The sequence below is a fragment of the Nicotiana tomentosiformis genome, chromosome 7 (assembly GCF_000390325.3).
Source record: "Nicotiana tomentosiformis chromosome 7, ASM39032v3, whole genome shotgun sequence".
Taxonomy (NCBI): Eukaryota; Viridiplantae; Streptophyta; class Magnoliopsida; order Solanales; family Solanaceae; genus Nicotiana; species Nicotiana tomentosiformis.
The window spans coordinates 22,571,778-22,595,358 of record NC_090818.1 but is presented as its reverse complement, the minus strand read 5'-3'; the positions used below and the strand labels follow the sequence as shown (position 1 = coordinate 22,595,358).

The window sequence follows — 23,581 nt, the reverse complement described above, 5'->3', positions numbered from 1 at the left end:
AAATCTCCTGAAAATCAACTGCGCGAAAGGATCAACACCCGCTATGTCCGGGAACACCTGGATCTGCACACGAAGTGCAGGGTGTAGTATGAGTACAACCAACTCAGCAAGTAACATTAATAAATAAGGAACTGAAGATAGAAACGAGCTACGCAGTTATGGTTCATTTCCAGTAATCCCAGCAAAGAATAGACATGCTATCAAATATGGCATTTTAATTTCAAATCAATTTTTTTTATACAGTTCCTGTTCATAAAATCCGTATATCAACAATCTTTCAGAGATTTCACAACAATGACAGATAGCAACTAAGTGCAACAACAAATGGAAATCAAGTACAACCTCTCAGGACAACAATCACTTACTGGGCTCCCAACCCTCATCACTCACTCAATGGGTACCCGCACTCAATGGGGGTGTACAGACTCCGGAGGGGCTCTTATAGCCCAAGCGCTATAATCTGCACGGACAACTCACGTGCTATAATATAAATATCTGGATCCGCATGGCCAACTCACGTGTTGCACGGCCAACTCACGTGCTATAGTATAATATAAGGATCCGCACGGCCAACTCACGTGATGTAGTATAATAAAAGGATCTACACGGCCAACTCACGTGTTATAGTATAATATAAGGATACGCACGGCCAACTCGCGTGCTGCACGGACAACTCACGTGCTATAGTATCAATATCTCACAATCAGGCCCTTGGCCTCACTCAGTCATAAATCTCTCCAGTCTCTCGGGCTCTCAATAATCACGAAATCAGCCCAAACAACAATGATATGATGTATCAATAATAATAACAGAGACTGAGATAAAATGTGCAAGTAAAAACTGAGACTGAGTACATATAGCATTTAGCAGGAAATTCAACAAGTACGCGACCTCTGTGGGTCCCAACAGTACTATCACATAGCCTAAGCATGATTTCTAACATGATTTACAGTCAAATTTATCAACACATAGAGAGCATATAGCTAACAACAAATTATTCAACTTTACAATTTCCCGGGACGGACCAAGTCACAATCCTCTCGGTGCACGCTCACACGCCCGTCACCTAGCATGTGCGTCACCTCCAAAATAATCGCATGATACCAAAATCTATGGTTTCATGCCCTCAGGACCAGATTTAAAACTGTTACTTACTTCAAGCCGTGAAATTCTTATTCTGCAACGTCCTTTCCTCGTGAATTGGTCTCCAAACGCCTCGAATCTGGTCATAAATAATTCGTTTCAGTCAATAAAATTCATTGGAATTAATTCCATAAGAAAATAATAATTTTCCATAAAAATCCAAAAATTAGCTCAAATATCGCCCGTGGGACCCACGTCTCGGAACCCGACAAAAGTTACAAAATCCGAAAGCCCATTCAACCACGAGTCTACTCATACCAATTTTACCAAAATCCGACCTCAACTCAACCCTCAAATCTACAAATCTTATTTCCAAATTTCTAAGTTCCAATCTCCGATTTACACATAAAAATCATGTAATCTAGTCGGATTATTCGATGATAATTCAATATTGTGGAGTAGAAATGATCACAAGGGACTTACCTCAAGTTTTCCTTGAAAATATATACAAAATCGCATCTCCTCAAGCTCCAATTTGCCAAAAATGGCGAATGGGACGAAGTCCCTGTTTTTATAATTCTGCCCAGACTGCCTCGATCTTGGCCTTCGATCGAGGTCCTCGATCCTGGGTCTCGATCCTGGGCCTCGATTCTGTCCCTCGATCCTGGCCCTCGGTCATGGCTCTCGACCCTGGTCTCGACCCTGCCTTCGATCGTGGCCTTCGACCCTGGGCTCGATCGTGGCTTCGAGCCTGATCCTCAACCCTGCCTTCGATCGTGGCCCTCGACCCTGGGCTCGATCGTGGCTTCGAGCCTGATCCTCGACCCTGCCTTCGATCGTGGACCTCGACCCTGGGCTCGATCGTCCTTGATTCTGGGCTCGATTTATTTGGGCTCGATTCTGGGCTCGATCTTGGCAGAAGAAATTTCCAATAGAAGGAAATTGCAGCAGCTGTTGTAGTTCAATTTTTGATCCGTTAACCATCCGAAACTCACCCGAGGCCCTCGGGACCTCAACCAAATATACCAACAAGTCCTAAAACATCATACGAACTTAGTCGAATCCTCAAATCACCTCAAACAACGCTAAAACCATGAATTACGCCCCAATTCAAGCCTATTGAACTTTGAAACTTTCCATTTCTACAAACAACGCCGAAACCTATCAAATCACGTCCGATTGACCTCAAATTTTTCACACCAGTCATAAATGATATAACAGACCTATTAAAATTTTCAGAATCAGATTTCGACCCCGATATCAAAAAGTCAACCCCCCGGTCAAACTTTCCAAAAATTCAACTTTCGGCATTTCAAGCCTAATTCCTCTACGGACCTCCAAAAAATTTTCTGGACACGCTTCTAAGTCTAAAATCACCATACGAAACTATTGGAATCATCAAAATTCAAATCCGATGTCATTTACACATAGGTCCATATCCGGTCCACTTTTCTAACTTAAATATTTTAATTATGAGACTAAGTGTCTCATTTCATTCCGAATTCCTTCCGGACCCGAACCAACTAACTCGATACATCATAAATCAACTGCAAGGCATAAATTGAGCAATAAATGGGGGAACAGAGTTATAATATTCAAAACGATCGGCCGGGTCATTACAAAATAATTCTTTCAATCCATGCATCTAATGCAATAAATAATTTTAACATATTCTCGAACTATAAGTCTCTTGGTTGTCAGGTCGCTCTTTATAAACAAGAAATAAATAAAAATATTTATTTTGATGGATAGCTTTACAATAAAATATCTTATATTTTATTATTTAAGAACTCAATTTTTAGTAGGAGAGAATTGTTATTAGAACAACTTTTAATAACATGTATGATCAAATCTTTTATAGTACATGAATTTAGTTCAAGTTGTCTACATGCTTAGTCCTAAATTAATTTACATCACATGTAATAAATAATTCAAAATTATGTAATGAACAAGCACGTGACATAAAAACGAAATTCAACATTCTTCTAACATGTTTATATTATATATCATATAAAAATAATTCATGCCAGAATATTATTATTAATTAACATCTCATGAACTAATAACAAATAAAATAACAGTAGAATCCAATAACCTATTATAGATTACAGTCGTATCAAATACAAAATTTTAAATTCAAGTTATAAACTATCTCAATAGTTTAACTTATATGAATACATATTTATTCACAATAAAATAATATCAATCCATATGTATTAAAACAATTTGACTATTGCACATGAAAAAGTATTATGGTTTGAACTCTTCAAATATAATCTTAAAATATTTCGTAAATAAATTTTAAACACGAGAAACCATGGCTCTGATACCACTGTAGGATTGCATATAGATGTTCGTAACATGCAGCGGAAGACAATAACAATCCTAGGAAGATCTTTTCGTGTTTAATATTTATTTACATGTTAAAGATCGGATCTGATACGTACCTGGTGGAGAGAGTCTTGTTTCAAAAATTCTTCGATAGTGCGAAGACTCTATGCATATCCACACCGAGACCGATCCATGCTATAAACTCTTTGATCAATGAAACACGCGAACAAATTGAATGAAAACTTGTTTTGAAATTTTTCTCAAAAATCTCAACTCAACGGTAGAAAATCAAGAAACACTTTTCTTGTAATTGTATTTTCTCTCTTGGCTTTGTATTGTATTCTTACTTTCACAAAGTGGTTTTTCTTCTCAAGCATTAATGCGGCAAATTTTCTTCATCACCCTTTATATAGCATCACCTATAAACTCTTTTCCTATTTGGTTGAGGTAATGATTTACTTAGGGTAAAAGTTTATTCTAAAATAAACTTATGAAATTTTCCATTGGATAAACCTATGTACCATTCCTAATGGGATACGTGCGCCGTCTTCAGCTTGTCCTTTGGGGACGTTCCAATTCAATTCCAAATTTGATTGGATTATAAGAATTAGCTAATATTTTATACTAAAAAATATCAATCCCATACTTAATGGGTTTGAACTAATCTCACGTCCATTTTTGGACTTTTTTGTCCGTCCAATTCTAAATTGGATTTCCAAATAATATATTATATACATACCTTATATAAATAAATATTAATTATATGTATATATATCACATATATATTTCAATCAAGAGATAATTTAATTTTCTATTCCAAATAGAAAACTTCAATTTGTTCACAATATTAATTATATTCTCTGTGCTAGCAAAGAACATAATAATATTTCATTTGAACTAATAATTTAATTTATTTGACTCATCAAATTCTTTAATTTAATTATCAAACAATCAAATAATTTATCCTTTAGCAAAGATCAGAACATTCGTTAGTGTGCGACCCCATATGTTCAATACTAAGCCGATAGTAAATTGATCATATCAGTATACTAATCAAGGGTGGCGTCTAGCAACACTCCTTAATGACCGGATAGCATGAAGTATACAATTTATTCTCAAGAACGGTAGAAGAGTAATGTAGTATTTTCTTCTGTCCTTATAGCTCTGGGTCACCCTAGGATATAGTTCAACTGTCAAATCCTAATAGGCGACCAACTATGTGTTCATGTCAAATATAATCGACCATTGAATGACCTAAGAAATTCTTTTCTTATTTCATTCAATTGCCCTGACCAAGGTCTTAATTTGATCGTTTATAATTCATGACAACATGGAGCTTAAACTCATTACCAAGAGTCAATAGATTCAATCTTGATCAATCACAAATTCTATAAGTATTTAATCATACCCAATATCCTTTCAACTATCACCCTAGGGCCATAGGTGTCTAGTATCAAAATACAATAAATAACTTGTCAATTACTATGACGATCTCAGGTCAAAGGAAACTCTTACATCACATTCTTCAAGAGATTATCCTATTGACAGTTTATAGTAATTCTAACCATTAAGAATTATCCAATGAGTCGGTTCAATGATCATATCTCTATATGCATCATCTATCTATGTGATTTAGTTTATGAGATCAACTAATCTTTATCCAATAAAGACGATTACATAACTATTGATCTAACCAGATTACTAATATCAAAATTAATAATCCTATGATCAAGAACAAATTTAGATTAAATTATAAGAAATTTTACCCTTATTATCATGATCTCCATCATGATGACAAGTCTCAAAATTTAATCAAGTACCTTATCAAGTTAATTAAATAATTAATAATAACAATGATAAAAGAATATCAAATGCCATATATATTTTATACCAAATAACGTTCATAAAAATATGTTCAAATCATCAAATGTGAGAATGGATCTAGGGCATATCAACTATATCCCCAACAATATGGTCCCTCATTGTATCAGGATCAATTTGCTTCATATAGAAGGTTATGCATTCAGTTTGGATCTTCGACAGATGTATGCCGTTAATGAAATTAACTCGATCACAGCCATTATTCTATCAGATGGTGTTTTTCTCCTCCATTTTACTGATAATAATTTGTTGAAAGAGAGCACTTCGCTTTTGCGCTAAGCCAGTATGTCAATGCTGCAATATCTTAGCACAAGACCCTCAATAACTGACTTGGGTATGCTTGCCCAGACATGACAAAATAATACTAACATCAACAACAGTTTCAATTAGTGCTAAGCTTCTCAAACATTCATTTTGGTATTTTTATTTACTCAGTCACTACAGGTTCGGTAAAGTGTGTATTAGTTTAGTTCTACAATGTATATGCACACATAATTGTTTTCCCCCTTCAGAGCATATAGAAAAGGCCGGAAAAAGTATTATTCATTGGTCCAAAAAGAACTACACTATATTAGTTTTTTAGAAAGCCAACTAGTCTTTTCTTTCGACTATGAACTTCAAACATCTTTAAATATTTTTAACAATTAAATGTTGTGATTATATTGTTCTTTACTGTAATGATACGGCCGGTCGTTTTGATTATTATCGCTCCGTTTAGTGGCTTAAGGTCTCGAGCAACTCCGTATTATGTGTTATGATGTGCGCGCGTAGTCGAGTTCGGACTTCGGATGATTCGGGATTTGATGTGGAAGAGGGATTCATGTTTTAGAAGCTTAAGCGGTAAGAGTTGACCAAAATTTGACTTTTGTGTAGACTACTCCAAAATAGTATTTTGATGATTCCAATAGCATCGCATGGTGATTTTGGACTTAGGCATGCGTCCGAATTTGTATTTAGAGGTCCGTAGAGTAATTTGAAGCATTTCGACAAAAAATTGAAAGTTGAAGTTTTTTGGAAGGTTGAAAGGTTTGACCGAAAGTTGATCTTGGTGATATCGGATCGGAATGCAATTTAGAGAGTTTGATTAGTTCCGTTATGTCAATTGGGACTTGCATGCAAAATTTGATGTCATTCCGGGTTGATTTGATGTGTTTCAGCACGAATTTTGAAAGTTGGAAGATTTGAAAGTTTATAAGTTCGATTCGTGGTGTGATTCGTAGTTTCGGTGTTGTTTGACGTGATTTAAGGCCTCGAGTAGGTCTGTGTGGTGTTATAGAACTTGTTGGTATTTCTAGACGGGGTCCCGGGGCCCCCAGGTGTGTTTCGGACGAGTTCCAGATGATTTTATTGCTTGTGACCAGGTCTGCTTCTGGTGTATCCGCATCTTTGGATGTTTGATCGCAGATGCGGAGCCGCTTCTGCGAGGTTCTTGGTCGCTTATGCGATGTTGGTGCAGGTCCTGTCGTGTCGCTTCTGCGGAGAGGGGAGCGCAGATGCGAGATCGCATCTGCGGAAGGTTGATCGCAAATGCGCGATATGTGTTCTAGGTGGTCGTCCACTTCTGCGGCATTTGTCACGCTATTGCGCAATCGTAGATGCGATTATTGGGCCGCAGGTGCGAGTTATGGGCTTTCAAGTGAAGACCGCAGGTGCGGTGTTTTCTCGCAAAAGCGAAGCCGCAGACACGACATTTTTGTGCGCAAATGCGAAGAGCCCTGGGCAGAATCATATATTCAAGGGTTTGGCATTGTTTTGTTCATTTTTGAGTTTGAAGCCTTGATTTTGAGCGTCTTTGGAGAGATTCTTCACGAGTTTGATTTTGGTAAGTGTTCTCTACCCGAATCTTGTTATATTTCATGAATCCATTGCTATTTTCATCATTTAATTAGTGAATTATGTTGGAAATTTGGGGAAACTTTGTAGAAACCTTACAAAATGTAAGATAATGATTTGAAGGACGAATTGATGTCGGAAATGGATAATTTTGGTATGGTTGAACTCGTACCGGAATGGGTGTTCGGGTTTTGTAAATTTTATCGGAAGGGGGGGGGTGACCTTTGGGTTGACCTTTTAGTTTTTATTAAAGATCGAAGCTTTATTATCTGGAATTGTTTTCTATGAGTTTTATTTATGGATTGAAGTTATTTTGGCTAGATTTGAGCCGTCCGGAGGATGTTTCACTTGAGAGGGCCATTTTAGAGTATCGACCTAGCTTCTTTGAGGAAAGTATCTTGCCTAACTTTGTGTGGGGGAACTACCCCTTAGGATTAGAGTCTTTAGTGTTAATTGTGTCATGTGAAGTCCGTGTACGTGAGGTGACGAGTATGTGCTCTGGCTTATTTGTGGAAAGATGACCTTTTAGGGCTCTTAGGTTCTTATGTTTATTAGATATGAAGTTATTTTGTTATGTTAAGTTCCCCATTTACTAGTTTCACTTCTACGTGTTTTAATTGAGATTAATTGCCTCATGTTCCACTCTTATTGCCTATTGGACTCTTGTGTGCCTTAACTGAAGTTATTGCCTCTTCGATTGCCATGCTATCCTCTCCTAATTGCTTATCCTTAATTGAAATTATTATTATCTATTCTATAATTGTCTATCCTTATTTGAGGTTATGATTATATTTTCTGCTACTTATCCTTAATTGAATTTTGTTATATCTCTTCGTAATTGCTCAATCCTAAATGAAGTTTAGTCATCCTTTATCGTAGTTGTCTCATCCTTATTTGGAATTATTGACTCATGTTATCTCCCTTGTTGTCGAATTGTACTTTTGTGGAATTATTTGTTACATATTATATCTCCCTTGTTAAGCTATTCTTGTTGAGACTAGTATTCCCTATTGTGTTTATTCTTTGTGAGCTTGTTCTACCGCTTCCTTGTGATCCAAAGCTCTTGAGTTGATTTACTTGCCGTATTCTCGTGTTATTGTTATTGTTGTTATTGTTGTTGTACTCAGTTTGTTGAGCTGAGGGTTATGCGCGGTTGTGGTATTGACACTATTTAGAGAAAATATTGTGAAATATGGGCACATGTTGTGAAAGTCATTCTATTGTGATGTTGTATTTTTGGCACGTGATATTGTTGGGAGGTTTTGTTCGGGTGTTTGCACGATGTTTCTGCCATGTCATTGTTACTATTGATGATGCACATGCGACGTGACAAGGCGGGCTATATCTGTGTGTTTGCGCATATGGAGAGACAAGGTGGAACAATTATTTGTGCATGTGGCGAGACAAGGCGGGCATTTACTTATTTATTGTGCACATGGCGAGACAAGGTGGGATATGTCGCGGATTGATTTGTGATGACTTGATATGGCCTAAGGGCATTGTTGTTGTTGTTATTATTATTTGTGTAGTGGCGTGCCTAACTTGTGTGATTTTTACCTTGTGCAAATTGTGGGGATCGTTTCTTATGTGCCGTTTATTTCCTCTACTCTTACTCTTTGGCCTGAACTGTGATAGAACACTTGCACAAGCATAAACGTAATTAATCACACCTATCATTTTAAGAAGGTGGATCCTGAGGTTATTGATCATTCATACATACCCTCGCCTACTTGCCTTCTATGTGATAATTATTCTATAGGTACGTGCGTCGTCCATGAAATTACCAGTTGTAATGAGGGTACAAGCTGCCAAGTGATTAGGGTTCACGAATTGGGATCCGTGAATTGTGAACATTTTTGAGTTTTGGTACCTCGTGGGGATTATTAGATAAATCTGGTGTGAAAGAGGTTATTCTTATCGAGTTGCTACTTGTCTTTCCTTTATTTGTTTTTCACCAGATTTAAACTATGTCCAGCCTACTCTACTGTGTTATTACTTGTGGTGTCCAGCTGCTAATTGTTGCTTCTTTTTCCTATTGCAAGCACCGTATTATTATTATCATTATGCGTAGTTCTGTCGAGATATCATACTCTATTAGTTCTATACCTATACTTGTACAGGTTATCCAGTCCAGTAGGTGTCTTGACTGTCCCTCGTCACTACTCCACTGAGGTTAGTCTTGATACTTACTGGGTACCGCTGTGGTGTACTCATACTACACTTCTGCATTTTTTTGTGCAGATCAAGGTAATTCGGAGTCAGTCGATCGCTAGCTAGTTGTACGGATCTTGATGTGAAGACTCAAGGTAAACTTGTTGCTGCGTTCACAAGCCTCGGAGTCACCTTCTGTTATTGTACTTGCATTGTTTCATCTCTATTTTGAAACATTTGTATTTAGATGTTTTTGTAGCAAAGTCAGTAGAGCTTATGACTTGTGCTACCGGTTGTAGGAATTGTAATTGAATATAAGATTTTTATCCCATATTTTTCGTTGATGGTTGATTTCTTTTATTAATCTATTAAGTGTTAGGCTTACCTAGTCTTAGAGACTAGGTGTCGTCATGACATCCTATGGAGGGAAACTGGGGTCGTAACAAGTTGGTATCAGAGCTCTAGGTTCATAGGTGCTACGAGTCATAAGCGAGTTTAGTAGAGTCTTGCGGATTAGTACAGAGACTTTGTACTTATCTTCGAGAGGCTACGAAAATATTAGGACAGTTTCACTTCTTTATTTCCTAACGTGCGAATTTATTGATCTATGAGTTTGAGGTTTTATCATTCTATTCTCTCACAGATGGTGAGGACATGAGCTGCAGTTACTGATGACGCTCCACCCGGAGCAGGTGTCACTAGGGAAAAGACAGAGGCAGAGGCCGAAGAGGAGCACGTGCCGCAGCTAGGGTGCCTACCAGAGCAGCAGTTGAGGAGCCGCCAGTAGCTCTAATTGGGGGACAGGTACCGGATGCGCATGCTGTTACCCTCAGACTTCGGGAGAATTTAGCACAGTTCCTGAGCATGTTCGGTACATTGGCTCAGGCAGGGTTAATTCCGGTTGCGCCTGCTACTTCATAGACCAAGGGAGGGACTTAGACTTCCACCGCCCGTACTCCAGAGCAGTGAGTCCATATTGTCAGGTTCCAGATGTCATGGCGACTCAACTTGTGGTCCCAGTTTAGCCCATGGTTAGGGCCGCAACATCTGAGGAAGAACAACTTAGACTTGCAGGTACCCATGGGTCTCAGAGTACCCGTACCACACAGTTTCCACAGCCACGTCAGCACAGAGATTGCTTTGAGTATGGAGATACCGGCCACATGGTGAGAGATTGTCCCAAACATCGGATAGATGTGTCACAACAAGGTATTCAGGCTATGAGTTTGGTTCCAGCTGCCGATATCCATGCACCGCTGGCTTGGGGTACATGTCAGGTGAGTAGAGGACGCCTAAGAGGGGAAGGCCCGGCCCGTTGATGTGTTTCCTACAGTATGCATAAGGCCGTTGCACCAGATGATGTCGTTCAAGTATGGTTTTGATTTGTCATAGAGGAGCATCATTCGTATTTTGTTTCGGTTCTTCTTATCGAGATGAGTCCTCTTATCTTGCTTCACATGTGAGTGAGTTTCGTGACTTAGTACTTTGCTTATGGGTTTATCCCTGCTGGGAGATTCTATAGTGGTAGCCTGTGTCTACCATTTTATTTTTATTCATTATTGAGAGTTATGAGATTTTGAGTGACTTTCTATTCCTCATTTTGGTAGTTTTGATGTGATTTTTGGGTGTAGGAGTGCAGTATGTGTTGTGATTTTGTTGGCGGAATTGAATTAGTGGAAGGTTTCGGTTGGTATGATGTGTATGCTACTTGCGATTCAGAGTTGAGGGTGAGACCCTCGCGGTGTCAGGTGTTTCGAGGTGTTTTAACCAGGCTGTGTGCCGCAGTGGAGTTATATTAGGATGAGATCCTTGTGATTTGTTCATATACTTTGATTCTTCCTTGTTAAATTGATTCGTAGAATGGTACTGATATGGAGTTGTGTCTGTCGGGCTTGTTTGATAATTCTCGTACGTGCTCCTCCTTGCATATTTAGCCGTATTTGTGCTGTGCTTATTGAATTTTAGCTTGCGAGGTGTGTGCCCCGGTGGTGTTAGAGGTGACTTGTTTATTCGGGGTGAATAGTTAGGAGGTCTTCATGTTTCTTGCATCGTTGTCAGTGTTGTGGAGGTTTGAAATAGGGTTCTAACAGATATGAGGCTAATTATCGGTGCTGGATTTGATTACGGGCATCTGATAAGTGGGGATTTTGACTACTTATTAGTACTTTTTAGCTTTTGTTTTAGTCCAAAAGCATTTAATTGTGTTCCCGAAAATTAATGAAATGTGCTTTATTGCAGGAATATTGGAAGATGAACTCCCAAGATGAAATCCAACTCAAGAAGGAGTAATTTGAACTCAAAGACATAAAAGGCACAGAAACTCAGAAGTGCGGACCGCAAAATACCATCTGCAGCCGCAGGTTGTGAAGGAAAAACCATCAGAGTTTGGTGCAAAGTGCGGTCCGCAGATGAATTGTGCAGCCGCAAAAGCTAGGCCATGAGCAAAGTTCAGAGAAGATGCATTTCAGGTCCCCTAGAAGTGTGAGAGTTATGCGGCCGCAATTACAATTATGTGGACCGCAGAAGAGCAAGATGTGGCCGCAGTTACAATTGTGTGGACCATAGAAAGAGTGCATTGCAGCTGCAAACCAGAATTTCTTAAGCTGAAGAAAAGTGCGGACCACACATGGAATTGTGCGGCCGTAGAACCTCCCGAAGGGTATTTTTGTCCGAAATTTTCAGCCATGTATAAATAGGCGAGTTTCACATTTTTAGGTCAACTTTTGACATCAGCTGCTACAGTAGCCGTTTCCTTTTACTCTTTTTAGTAGTTTTTCATATTTCGAGTTATTTGAACATAGATTTTATCATTTTAATTAGCAATATGAGTTTAATTATCATTTCTTCTTCTTTTTCTTCCATTTCAAGCATGAGTAGCTAGAGTTTTACTAGGGTTGTGACCCAACCCTAGTGTGTAAACTTAATGGGTGTTTAATTTAATGATTGTTTATGGTTGGGTGTTTATTATTTAGCCTTGTTCTTGCTTTTATTTGTGGAATTAATTGTTGCAAATATTAGTTCATGCCTATTTGACTTGGTCTTTACTTGAGAAAGAGAGACTTTAGTCTAGGAAAACTTGGCTAACAAGAAATTGGGTCAATCGAGAGATTGACAATCCCAATTAAAGGGTTGAACCTAGATATAGTAACAACCCGACTTGAGCTTTTTTATCAACCATTTTTTTCAATACCTATTTGGATTTGAGAAAGACAAATCGGGCAAAATCACTCTATGACCGAGAGGTATTGAGTGGGTAATTGAGTGTTGATAGCTATAATACACCTCGGCCAATAAAACAAGCATTAAAGTTTATATCCATTTAGGCAAACACCTAGGTGAAGGTCATAGCCCTATGCCTTTTTATAACATTTGAAAAATAACAAAAACAATTTCCTAGTTTTATTTACTAATTGCAATCGTAGTTTAATTTAGACTTTAAAATACCCCAATTTTGTGGAAGTGCAAATTTAGATATACAAACTCACGCGCTATGATATACACTACTAACTCCCATACATGTAGCTCCCTGTGGATTTCGACCCCGACTCTTGTTGGGTATTATTATTGCATCGACCATTTTCATAACCTCGAATTGAGGTGTGAACTTGGACGAGATCAATTTTTGGCGCCGTTGTCGGGGAGCTAAAAGCGGTGTTAGCTATATATTTAGGTGTGTTTTTGGGATATCTTCTTTTCCTTCCTTGTTACTAATGAGTTGAGAAATTCTAGGTGCAATCATGGCAAACAATGAGCTCGAAAACTTACCTTTGGGGGATGTGGACGTTCAGGATGATCAAATGGATGAGGTCCCTATTGAACCTCAAACCAATAGACGAGGTTGACCGCCTCATGACAATGTGCCCGTTCCACCCCCACCTCCACCACGAGCGGCTCCACACTGGGTGTTGCCGAATGAAGGGTATGCAAGTTCTATAGTCCCTCCCCGTATTAGGACGGTAAACTTCCAAATCACCAACGTGATGCTCACTTTGCTCGAGAAACGAGGGTTCTTCACCGATGCACCGGGTCAAAATACATATAAACAAGTGTCTTCGAGGATGCTTTGAGGCTAAGGATTTTTCCCTTCTCTCTACGGGGGAAAGCTTTAGATTGGTTGGAACGCTTGCCAATTTATTCCATTCATACTTGGGATGAACTAGCAGAAAATTTTATTTCTAAGTACTTCTCTCCTGGGCACATGGCTATTTTTCGGGATGAAATTCTAGCATTCAAGCAAGAGCCCAATGAACCACTACACGAGATATGGGAAAGGTATAGAACAATGGTGAAAGAGTGCCCCAACAACGATATGACAAAGAACATGATTCAACAAACTTTCTATGGGGGGATCAATACAACCAACCAATGTGCAGTGAATCAACTTGCCGGTGGGAACTTCATGACTACGCCTTATGCGGAGGCGTGTGATATCTTGGATGAGATGGCGGATATTTCTTCAGTGTGGAAATCTCGGGCTAATGTTCCACAAGGTGACCCCAATGTTATTCACCTTCACAAAGAGTTTCATGATCATGGACAATCTATGGTCGAGTTGACTACCACCATGAACCAATTGGTAAAGGCTCAACTTCAACAAGTGCAAAACCCGAGGCAAGTCAATGCAATGGAGGGAGTAAATATGATGGTGAACAAGCGAAGAACAAGAAGTCCACAAGTGTAACAAAGGGTGGACAATTTTGTGCAAGATGATAGTGGATTTGATCAAGATGAATCTTACAATGACCAAGAAGAGGAGGTCCAATATGTGAACAACTTTCAAGGGCAAGGAAATAACTACCAAGTCCCTAGCCAACAACAATGGAGACCTCAAAATAATCAAGGCAGTTGGAATTCTCACAACCAAGGTAATTGGAGTGGTAGAAACAATCAAAGTAATTGGAATAGCAACAACAGTCAAGGCAATTGGAGTGGAAGCAATAATCAAGGGAATTGGCATAACAGCAATAACCAAGGCAATAGGGGAGGCACCAATCAAGGCGGGTGGAATAACAATCAAGGAAATCGGGGGTCGGGTTTTCAAAGGACCTCGATGTATCAACAACCGAGCAATCCACCTCTTTATCCTTCCCAAGGACCTAGTTCTTCCAACAATAAAATGGGCCGTATTGAGAACATGTTCAAGCAAATGATGGAGAAGAACGCCGATTCTGATGCTCAACTTGCTTCACACAACACATCGATCCGTAACTTGGAAGTGCAAATGGGACAAATCTCTCAAGCTTTAAATTCTCATCCTAAGGGGGCACTACCAAGTGACACGATGGTGAACCCGAAGGGTGGGAACAATACGGGGCATGCCATGGCCGTTACTACAAGAAGTGAAAGAGGCGGGAATGCACCCACCTCAAGTCAAAGACAACTTGTGGGTGATGAACAAGTGGTAGAATAAGAGGAGATCCCAACCAATGTAGTGCAAGAAAATGATGAAGTGCGGATTGATATTGATGACACGGTGGAAGAGACTCAAGAGGAAGTGAACACGTCTAGGGAGCATGTGATTGACATACCAGAATCGGTAGTGCAAAAGGCTAAGGCACCATTGCCTAAGCAACCTCCTCAATATCATCAAAGGCTCACCAAGCAAAATAGCGAGAATCAATTAAAAAAGTTCATTGAGAGGATGAAGAGTATCTTGATAAATGTGCCATTAGTTGAAGCCTTGGAGCAAATGCCCGGATACACAAAATTTAAGAAGGACTTCGTGACAAAGAAGTGAACGATGAATTTTGAAACTATCAAAGTCACTCACCAAGTGAGTGCAATTGTGCATTTGATGGATCCTAAGTTTGAAGATCTCGGTGCTTTCACAATCTCTTGCACTATTGGAAGTGCTGAGTTTGCCAAAGCTCTTTGTGATCTTGGGACGAGTATCAATTTGATGCCCTATTCGGGTTTTCAAGATCTTGGGGAATTAGGAAACCAAGACCCACATCTATGAGATTACAAATGGTCGATCGTACAATGAAGAGACCGTTGGGGGTGATTGAAGATGTATTGGTTTGTGTCGATAAGTTCATTCCCCCGGCGGATTTTGTTATTCTTGGTTGTAAAGTGCACTATGAGGTGCCGATTATTCTTGGAAAACCTTTCCTGGCTACGGAGAAGGATCTTGTTAATGTAGAAGCTAGAGAACTTACTTTTCGGGTGGGTGATGAAAAAGTGGTGTTCCACATGTGCAAATCTATGAGGCAGCCGAATAGCAATGAAGTGTGTTCATTCGTGCACTTGGTGACCGATGTCATTATTGATGATAAAAGTGCCACGATTAATATGGGTGATATGTTGGAGGTCGTATTGCTCAATTTTGATGATGAAGAGATGGATGGCTTCATGGAATGTGTAAATTGTTTGCAAGGAATGGGGTCGTACAACTATGCACCCCAGAAACTTTCCATGGATCTTGAGAATAGAAAAACTCCTCCTACAAATCCTTTAATTGAAGAGCCTCTGATCTTGGAGTTGAAGCCATTGCCTCCACATATCAGGTATGAATTCCTTGGCCCTTGTTTTACTTTACCGGTTATTCTTTCCTCTTGTTTGACTAACATACAGGTTGACTCTATATTGGCGGTGCTCCATAAGAGGAAGAAAACTATTGGGTGGACTTTGGCGGATATTCGGGGAATAAGCCCCGTATTTTGCATGCACAAGATTAACTTGGAGGAATATTCCAAACCCTCCATTGAACATCAAAGGAGACTCAATAAAGCCATGCAAGACTTGGTCAAAAAGGAGATTATCAAATGGTTGGATGCCAGGGTGGTCTACCCTATTTCCGACAGTTCGTGGACTTCTCCGGTGAAATGTGTCCCTAATAAGGGAGCATAATTGTGGTCACCAATGATAAGAACGAGTTGATTCCCATAAGAACGGTGACCGAGTGGAGAGTGTGTATGGACTATCGGAAGCTGAACAAAGTCACAAGAAAAGACCATTTTCCACTCCCCTTCCTTGACCAAATGCTTGATAGGTTGGCCGGTCGTGATTTCTATTGCTTTCTAGATGGATATTCGGGGTACAACCAAATCCTTATTGCCCCGGAAGATCAACAGAAAACAACTTTCACTTGTCCCTATGGCACTTTCGCTTTTAAGTGGATGTCATTTGGCTTATGCAATGCACCGATAACTTTTCAATGGTGTGTGATGGAGATCTTTACGGATATGGTAGAGTACTACCTTGAAGTCTTCATGGATGACTTTTCGGTAGTCGGGGATTCCTTTGATGATTGCTTGGCAAATTTGGATAGAGTATTGGCAAGGTGTAAAGAAACGAACTTGGTGCTAAATTGAGAGAAATGCCATTTCATGGTCGAGGAAGGCATTTTCCTTGGCCACAAAATTTCAAAGAATGGCATAGAGGTCGACAAGGCAAAGATAGAGGTGATTTCTAAACTTCCACCTCTAACTTCAGTGAAAGGCGTGAGAAGTTTCTTGGGTCACGCGGGGTTCTGCTGGCGCTTCATAAAGGATTTTTCTAAAGCAGTGAACCCATTGTGCAAGCTCTTAGAGAAAGATTCTAAGCTTTACTTCAATGATGATTGTATGAGATCTTTTGAATTGCTAAAGTTCAAGTTGACAACAACTCCCATTACCACTGCTCATAATTGGAGTATTCCTTTTGAGCTCATGTGCGATGCTAGTGATGTAGCGGTTGGGGCAGTTTTGGGGCAACGTATCAAGAAAATTTTTCATCTGGTCTACTATGCTAGTAAGACCATTAATGATGCCCAAGTTAATTACACCGTTACTGAAAAGAGCTTCTTGCCATTGTGTTTGCAATTGAGAAATTTTGCCCATACTTGATGGGTGCAAATGTTATTGTTCATACGGATCATGCAGCACTTTGCTATCTTATGATCAAGAAATATTCAAAAGCTAGGTTGATGAGATGGGTGCTATTGTTGCAAGAGTTTGATATTGACATCCAAGATAAAAAAGGGAGTGAAAATCAAGTGGCAGACCACTTGTCTCGTTTGGAGGAGGAGGGGAGGCCGCATGATGGCCTTGAAATCAATGACTTCATCCCTGATGAGAAACTATTGGATATTTTAATGAATGAGGTGCCATGGTTCACAGATCTAGAAAACTTCCTTGTGTGTGAAATCATCCCGGATGAGCTCTCTTCAAATCAAAAGAAGAAGCTCAAACGGTATTGTCAAGATTATTATAGGGACGAGCCATACCTTTTCCGGATTTGCACAGATGGGGTAATTATAAGATGTGTACCGGACGAAGAGAAAAATGTTATTCTTTAGGCTTGCCATTCTTCGCCTTATGGTGGTCACAATGGCGGAGCAAGAACGGCGACCAAAGTGCTAAGTTACGATTTTTATTGGCCCACTCTCTATAATGATGCAAGTGATATAGTAAAAAGATGTGATGAATGCCAACGGGCCGGTGGAATCTCTAAGAAGAATGAAATGCCTTTCACTACTATTTTGGAGATTGATATCTTTAATGTGTGGGGTATTGACTTTATGGGTCCTTTTGTGAGTTCTTATGGAAACACCTACATCTTGGTCAAGGTTGATTATGTGTCTAAATGGGTTGAGGCCATTGCTCTACCCAATAAGCGAGGAGTGTGGTGGAGTTCTTGGAGAAGAATATTTTCAAAAGATTTGGTACTCCGCGGGCAATCATTAGCGATGGGGGTCGCTTTTTTGCAACAAGGCTTTTGACACTTTTCTTAGCAAGTATGGTATCACTCATAAAGTTATGACTCCCTATCATCCACAAACTAGCAGTCAAGTGGAAGTCTCCAACCGGGAGATAAAGAGTATCTTGTCCAAAACAGTGAATACTAACCAGACAGATTGGTCAAAGAAGCTTGATGATGCACTATGGGCTTATAGGACTGCGTTCAAAACTCCTATCGGGATGTCTTCATACCGGTTGGTATTTGAAAAATCTTGTCATCTTCCGGTGAAACTTGATCACAAAGCCATGTGGTCTTTAAAGAAATTGAATCTTGATTGGGATGCAGCCGCTAACTTGCGGGTTGCACATTTTAATGAATTGGATGAGTTCCGGTACGATGCTTATGCAAGTTAGTCCTTGTACAAAGAGAAGATGAAGTACTTTCATAACAAATACATCCAAAATAAGGAATTTAAGGTGGGCGATCTTGTTTTGTTGTTCAACTCACGATTGAAGATGTTTCCCGGGAAGCTGAAATCTAAATGGAGTGGTCCCTTTGAAATTATAGGTGTGGCACCTTTTGGTGCCTTGGACTTAAAGAACAAAGTGATGAGGTATTCCGAGTCAATGATCACCGGGTGAAGCTTTATTTGGGAAAGGTTGATGATGGCCACATGATGGCAGTTATTCATTTGAAGTGATGGTAATTTGCACCGTGCCGCGATGTTAAATCAGGCGCTTCTTGGGAGACAACCCATGTTTCTTTTTCTTTTTCTTTTCTTCTTTTGTAGATAGGTGTTATTTTTGTGCTAACTGGATTTGAAGTGTGTTGTAGGAATGAGTGAGCTTTACAGGAACTGTGCTCAGAAAATTGGCTAAGTGTGGAAAAAGTGCGGACCGCATGTGTATTGTGCGGACCGCACAATTGTAGTCGCTACAACAAAAGGGAACTGTGGCCGCACAATTACAGTGCAGACCGCACAAATTGGAAAGGGGAAATGCAAACTCTCTGAAGTTTGGTCAGTCAGAGAAATGGCCAAAGTGCGGCCGCACATTAAAATCTGCGGTCACATCACATATTCTACGGACTGCAGATCAGCAAGAGCTTTTGAGACTCCAGGTAACAGAGTGCGGACCTCGTAGAAGGAATTATGCGGCCGCACTCATCCCATGTCCATGCAGTCTGATCGTCAAGTATAAATAATAACCTTAGGGGATACGGTACATTTGTTCCCCTCTCTGGGCACTCAAAATTTTAAAATATTGAAATCGTTTGTTAAATTATCTGCCACACTCAATCCACATATGTGTTCACTCATTTGCACTACATCATATCTGGAATGCTTCAATTACTCATAAAATTCTTCAATTTTTAGTTTAATTTTATCAATTTGTTAGGTAGCTTTAGGCCATTTGTTAATAGATTTTAATTTTACAACCATGTGGGGTTTAAACAGTGTTAGGTCAACTGATAATTGCTCTATGGGAAATGGGTGAATTGATTTTCATGCTTCATTGTTAATACTATGTCGAATTTGTGCAAAAACTTGAACAACCCTAGAAAGTCTGCTCGTAATTGTTTGAAATCTGCGGCCGCACAAGAAATTGTGTGGTGCGCAAAAGTTGAGATTAGGGTTCTTTAGTCAAGGCTGATTTTGCGGCCGCACTTAAAATTGTGCGGACCGCAGAAATCCCATCGCGGCCGCAGAAAAGTAAATGCGGCCGTAAAACAGCCCAATCTCTATCTTCAGAGAGTTGACATTTTGGTGAGTCTGATGTGCGGCCCCGATGATAAAAGTGCGGACCACAATTTAAATCTGCGGTCGCACTAATAATTGTGCCTACCGCAGATTCATTGTTGCGGCCGCAAGTTCACAATGTGCGGTCCGCACATCCCAGCCTGCGACCGTACTTCTAATTATGCGGACCGCACTTCCCCACCCTGCCAGCATGTTCTAAACTGTGTGTTTACTGTCTGTTTGCAATTGAACTACAACTGATTACTGTTGTTGCTTGTTACAGAAAATGGTTACATCTCGAGGCTGCGGTGATACTTCAAAGGGGAGGGGTGAACCTTCCAGAGGTCGAGGCAAATGCATTTTACCCCTCGCCCTCCAAAAAATAATCACCAAGAAAGCTATAGCCGGCAGAGGAAGAAATCCAGAGCCCTTCGAATCTAGTTCATATGCCCCATCTCGGGAAGCATCGGAGGGAGACTCAGTGCAAGAGCAGCCTGATGTCCAATCATAGCTACAGGAAGGTATCAACTCCGGAACGAGCCTTCTTCCTCACATAGCACCTCTGAGGGTTCAGAGAGTGCCAGTCAGTCTTCAGAGCCCTCTTCTACACCTGTCCCTGAGGCACTAGCGGCTACTATTGACGATATTTCGGATGATGGCCGAGGAAGTGATACTACAGTTGCCGGCCTTGAGAGGTCGAAAAAGAAAGAGGTCTGGGAGGACCGTTTTGTAAGCCTAGCTATCTCTGATAGATGCACACAACCCAAAGAGAAAGGGTCAGCCGACTACCATCGTAGGCTAGTCTGATGAGCCATCGATGATGGGTACAGAGACAGCTGATATACCATCCACTTCAGCAGAGCCTTCTGCCAGTGCAGCTGACATGCCTCCACCTTCAGCCCCAATGCCTCCCACCTCGGCTTTGAAGTTGGTGCCTATGCCTTCTACTCCACTCTCTACGTTGTGAGTCTCCCAGACACTAGCGAGCATCAACAACTGGATGCAGACAGTTACTGCAAAGCTGTCTGACATATCCAGTCATGTTGCAGCACAGTCATCTATTATGTTACCCCAGATTCCCCCCACAGTTGAAGAAACCTTGAAGAAGATCTTGAAAATCAAAACACGATCATGGACACTTTAGTGCAGCATGGGGCAGTGATCGAAGAGTTGGGCAAAGAGGTAAAGAAGATGAGAAAGCGGCAGGCCTCTAAGAAGTCAGTGGACGAGCTTCGGAGCTAGGTTATGAAGTTTGCAGCTACAGGTGACATTCCATTTCATATGTTGATTAACCCACACCAGCCAGGCCCAGATCCTACAGCATCTACAGCATCAGCTGGCCAGTCTGAGTAGCCAGACACAACTGCTGACACTGCTGAGGCAGTCCATTATATGTTCACCAACCCAGCTACTCCCGGACTTGAGGATGATGAGATCCGATTGGATGAGGCTGAGGTCGGTGCCACTGCTGGGGATACAGAGATGGCCACAGAGCCATAGGGAGTTTTCTTCACTCTCACCCTTCTTTTACTCTTATGTTGTTAAGCATTGGTGGATGAGTGGAGGTGGAGTACGATGGTTCCATTGTATAAGAACAAAGGTGATATCCAGAGTTGTAACAATTATAGGGGTATCAAATTACTGAGTCATACCATGAAAGTGTGGGAGAGGGTGGTTGAAGCGAGGTGAGGATGACAGTGTCTGTATCCGACAACCAGTTCGGGTTCATGCCGGGTCGTTCGACTACAGAAGCTATACACCTTGTTAGAAGGTTGGGGGAACTATACAGAGAGAGGAAGAAGGATTTGCATATGGTGTTTATTGACCTAGAGAAAGCGTATGACAAGGTTCCTAGAGAAATTCTCTGGAGATGCCTGGAGGCAAAAGGTGTGTCGGTTCCCTACATTATGGCGATTAAGGACATGTATGATGGGGCTAAGACTCGGGTTAGGACAGTAGGAGGCGACTCTGAGCATTTTTCGGTTGTAATAGGGTTACACCAAGGTTTTGCGCTCAGTCCGTTCTTATTCGCCCTGGTGATGGACGCGTTAACACACCATATTCAAGGGGATATGCCATGGTGCATGCTATTCGCCGATGACATAGTTCTGATTGATGAGTCGCGAGCCGGTGTTAACGAGAGGCTGGAGGTTTGGAGACAGAATCTTGAGTCTAAGGGTTTCAAGCTGAGCAGGACGAAGACGGAATACCTGGAGTGTAAGTTCAGCGCTGAGCCAGGGGAAAAGGGTGTGGATATGAGGCTTGATTCGCAGGTCATCCCGAGTAGATGAAGCTTCAAGTACCTTGGTTCGGTTATCCAGGGGGGAGGGGAGATCGACGAGGATATCACACACCGTATTGGGGTAGGATGGAAGAAGTGGAGGTTAGCATCTGGAGTCCTGTGTGACAAGAGAGTGCCACTGATACTCAAAGGTAAGTTTTATAAAGCGGTGGTTAGACCGGCCATGATGTATGGGGCTGAGTGTTGGCCCGTTAAGAACTCACATATCCAGAAAATGAAAGTAGCATAAATGAAGATGTTGCAATGGATGTGCGGGCACACTAGGATAGATAAGATTAGGAATGATGATATCCGGGAGAAGGTGCATGTGGCTCCCATTAATGACAAGATGCGGGAAGCGAGGCTTTCGGACATCTTCAGAGGAGAAGCCCAGATGCTCCGGTACGGAGGTGTGAGCAGCTGGTTGTAGATGGCATGAGAAGAGGTAGAGGGCAACCTAAGAAGTATTGGGGAGAGGTGATCAGGTAGGATATGGCGAGGCTCCAGATTTCCGAGGACATGACACTTGATAGGAAGATGTGGAGGTCGAGTATTAGGGTTGTAGGTTAGGAGGTAGTTGAGTCGTGCCTTACTTCGTACCATTGTGGGACTAGCCATGTAGGGTTTTTGTCTAAGATAGCTATTGGCAATGTTGTGGCTTACTATTTCGCTTTTCAGTGCATGTCCTATTTACTAGCTATCGCTTTTGCTTTGCATCTTTCTTCTAGATTTCATGGTGTTCCTATTTTTCTTATGATTGTTGTGGTGATACTAATATTTACTAATATTGTCTCCATTTGCTTTGCATCTTTCTTCTGGATTTCATGATGTTCCTATTTATCCTATGATTGTTGTTGTGATACTAATATTGTTTCCTTTTTGTCATTTTGTCTTTTTATTTTTTTGAGCCGAGGGTCTTTCGGAAATAGCCTCTCTACTCCTTCGGGGTAGGGGTAAGGTCTGCGTACACACTACCCTCCCCAGACCCCATTAGTGGGATTTTACTGGGTTATTATTATTATTGTTGTTGTTGTTGTTGTTGTTGTTATTAAGCATTGGGGACAATGCTTAACTTTATTCGGGGGAGGGGGTGGAGTTTCTTTGACTAATTTTGATGATTATGTATTTTGATAACTATGAGACATTTGGCCTATAATTAACTTATTACTATTTTCTTCTTCTTTTTCATTATGTATATATTCTCTCTTATCTCTCATTATGTATATATTTATTACGTCTTCAATAGTTTTTCTTTTGCTTTGTAGCTTCTTTATCTTTATGTTTGTTTTCTTTTTGAATTAGTAGCTTCTTGTTGATTTAATAGTTTCTTTATATGTTTTAGTGGATAATAAGCCTTTTAGTTTTCTTAATGCCACGGTTCTTTCCAAAGGTAGTTTTTTGGTGAACCGGGTGACTCTTCCCAATGATGGATGGCGTGACAACCTTCTTAAGGGATTGAGTCTATTTTTGGTGTTTAGGTAATAATAGTAGTAGTAATGAATAAAAAGACCTAATTGAGTCATACTCGAAGAGTCAAACATGCTTCACTTGGTACCAACACACTTAACTACGTGCTTATGGTTAAAAATAAGGTTTTTTGGAAAGAAATAGCTCTAGTTAGT

General features: G+C 40.5%; 2 protein-coding genes across 2 annotated transcripts; both read left to right on the top strand.

Annotated features, from left to right (window-relative positions):
* The first annotated feature begins 14,395 nt into the window (after window positions 1-14,395).
* Window positions 14,396-15,016, top strand: LOC138895348 (uncharacterized). Its single transcript, XM_070180028.1, has 2 exons — window positions 14,396-14,576; window positions 14,712-15,016. The coding sequence occupies exons 1-2, from the start codon at window positions 14,396-14,398 to the stop codon at window positions 15,014-15,016; spliced, it is 486 nt and encodes a 161-aa protein (XP_070036129.1).
* Window positions 15,017-18,017: 3,001 nt separating this feature from the next.
* Window positions 18,018-20,189, top strand: LOC138895347 (uncharacterized). The gene is made up of 3 exons (XM_070180027.1): window positions 18,018-18,331; window positions 18,508-18,598; window positions 19,962-20,189. The coding sequence occupies exons 1-3, from the start codon at window positions 18,018-18,020 to the stop codon at window positions 20,187-20,189; spliced, it is 633 nt and encodes a 210-aa protein (XP_070036128.1).
* The last annotated feature ends 3,392 nt before the right edge of the window (window positions 20,190-23,581 follow it).

What these genes read in the sequence shown, in the direction of transcription:
- LOC138895348 (XM_070180028.1), top strand. Translation starts at nt 14,396, where the DNA reads ATGGGCCGTATTGAGAACATGTTCAAGCAAATGATGGAGAAGAACGCC. An exon ending in CACGATGGTGAACCCGAAGG is followed by an intron (nt 14,577 to 14,711) that starts GTGGGAACAATA and finishes CAACCAATGTAG; the next exon opens with TGCAAGAAAATGATGAAGTG.
- LOC138895347 (XM_070180027.1), top strand. Translation starts at nt 18,018, where the DNA reads ATGACTCCCTATCATCCACAAACTAGCAGTCAAGTGGAAGTCTCCAAC. An exon ending in AATGAATTGGATGAGTTCCG is followed by an intron (nt 18,332 to 18,507) that starts GTACGATGCTTA and finishes TTGAAATTATAG; the next exon opens with GTGTGGCACCTTTTGGTGCC. An exon ending in TGAAGCTTTATTTGGGAAAG is followed by an intron (nt 18,599 to 19,961) that starts GTTGATGATGGC and finishes TGCTTGTTACAG; the next exon opens with AAAATGGTTACATCTCGAGG.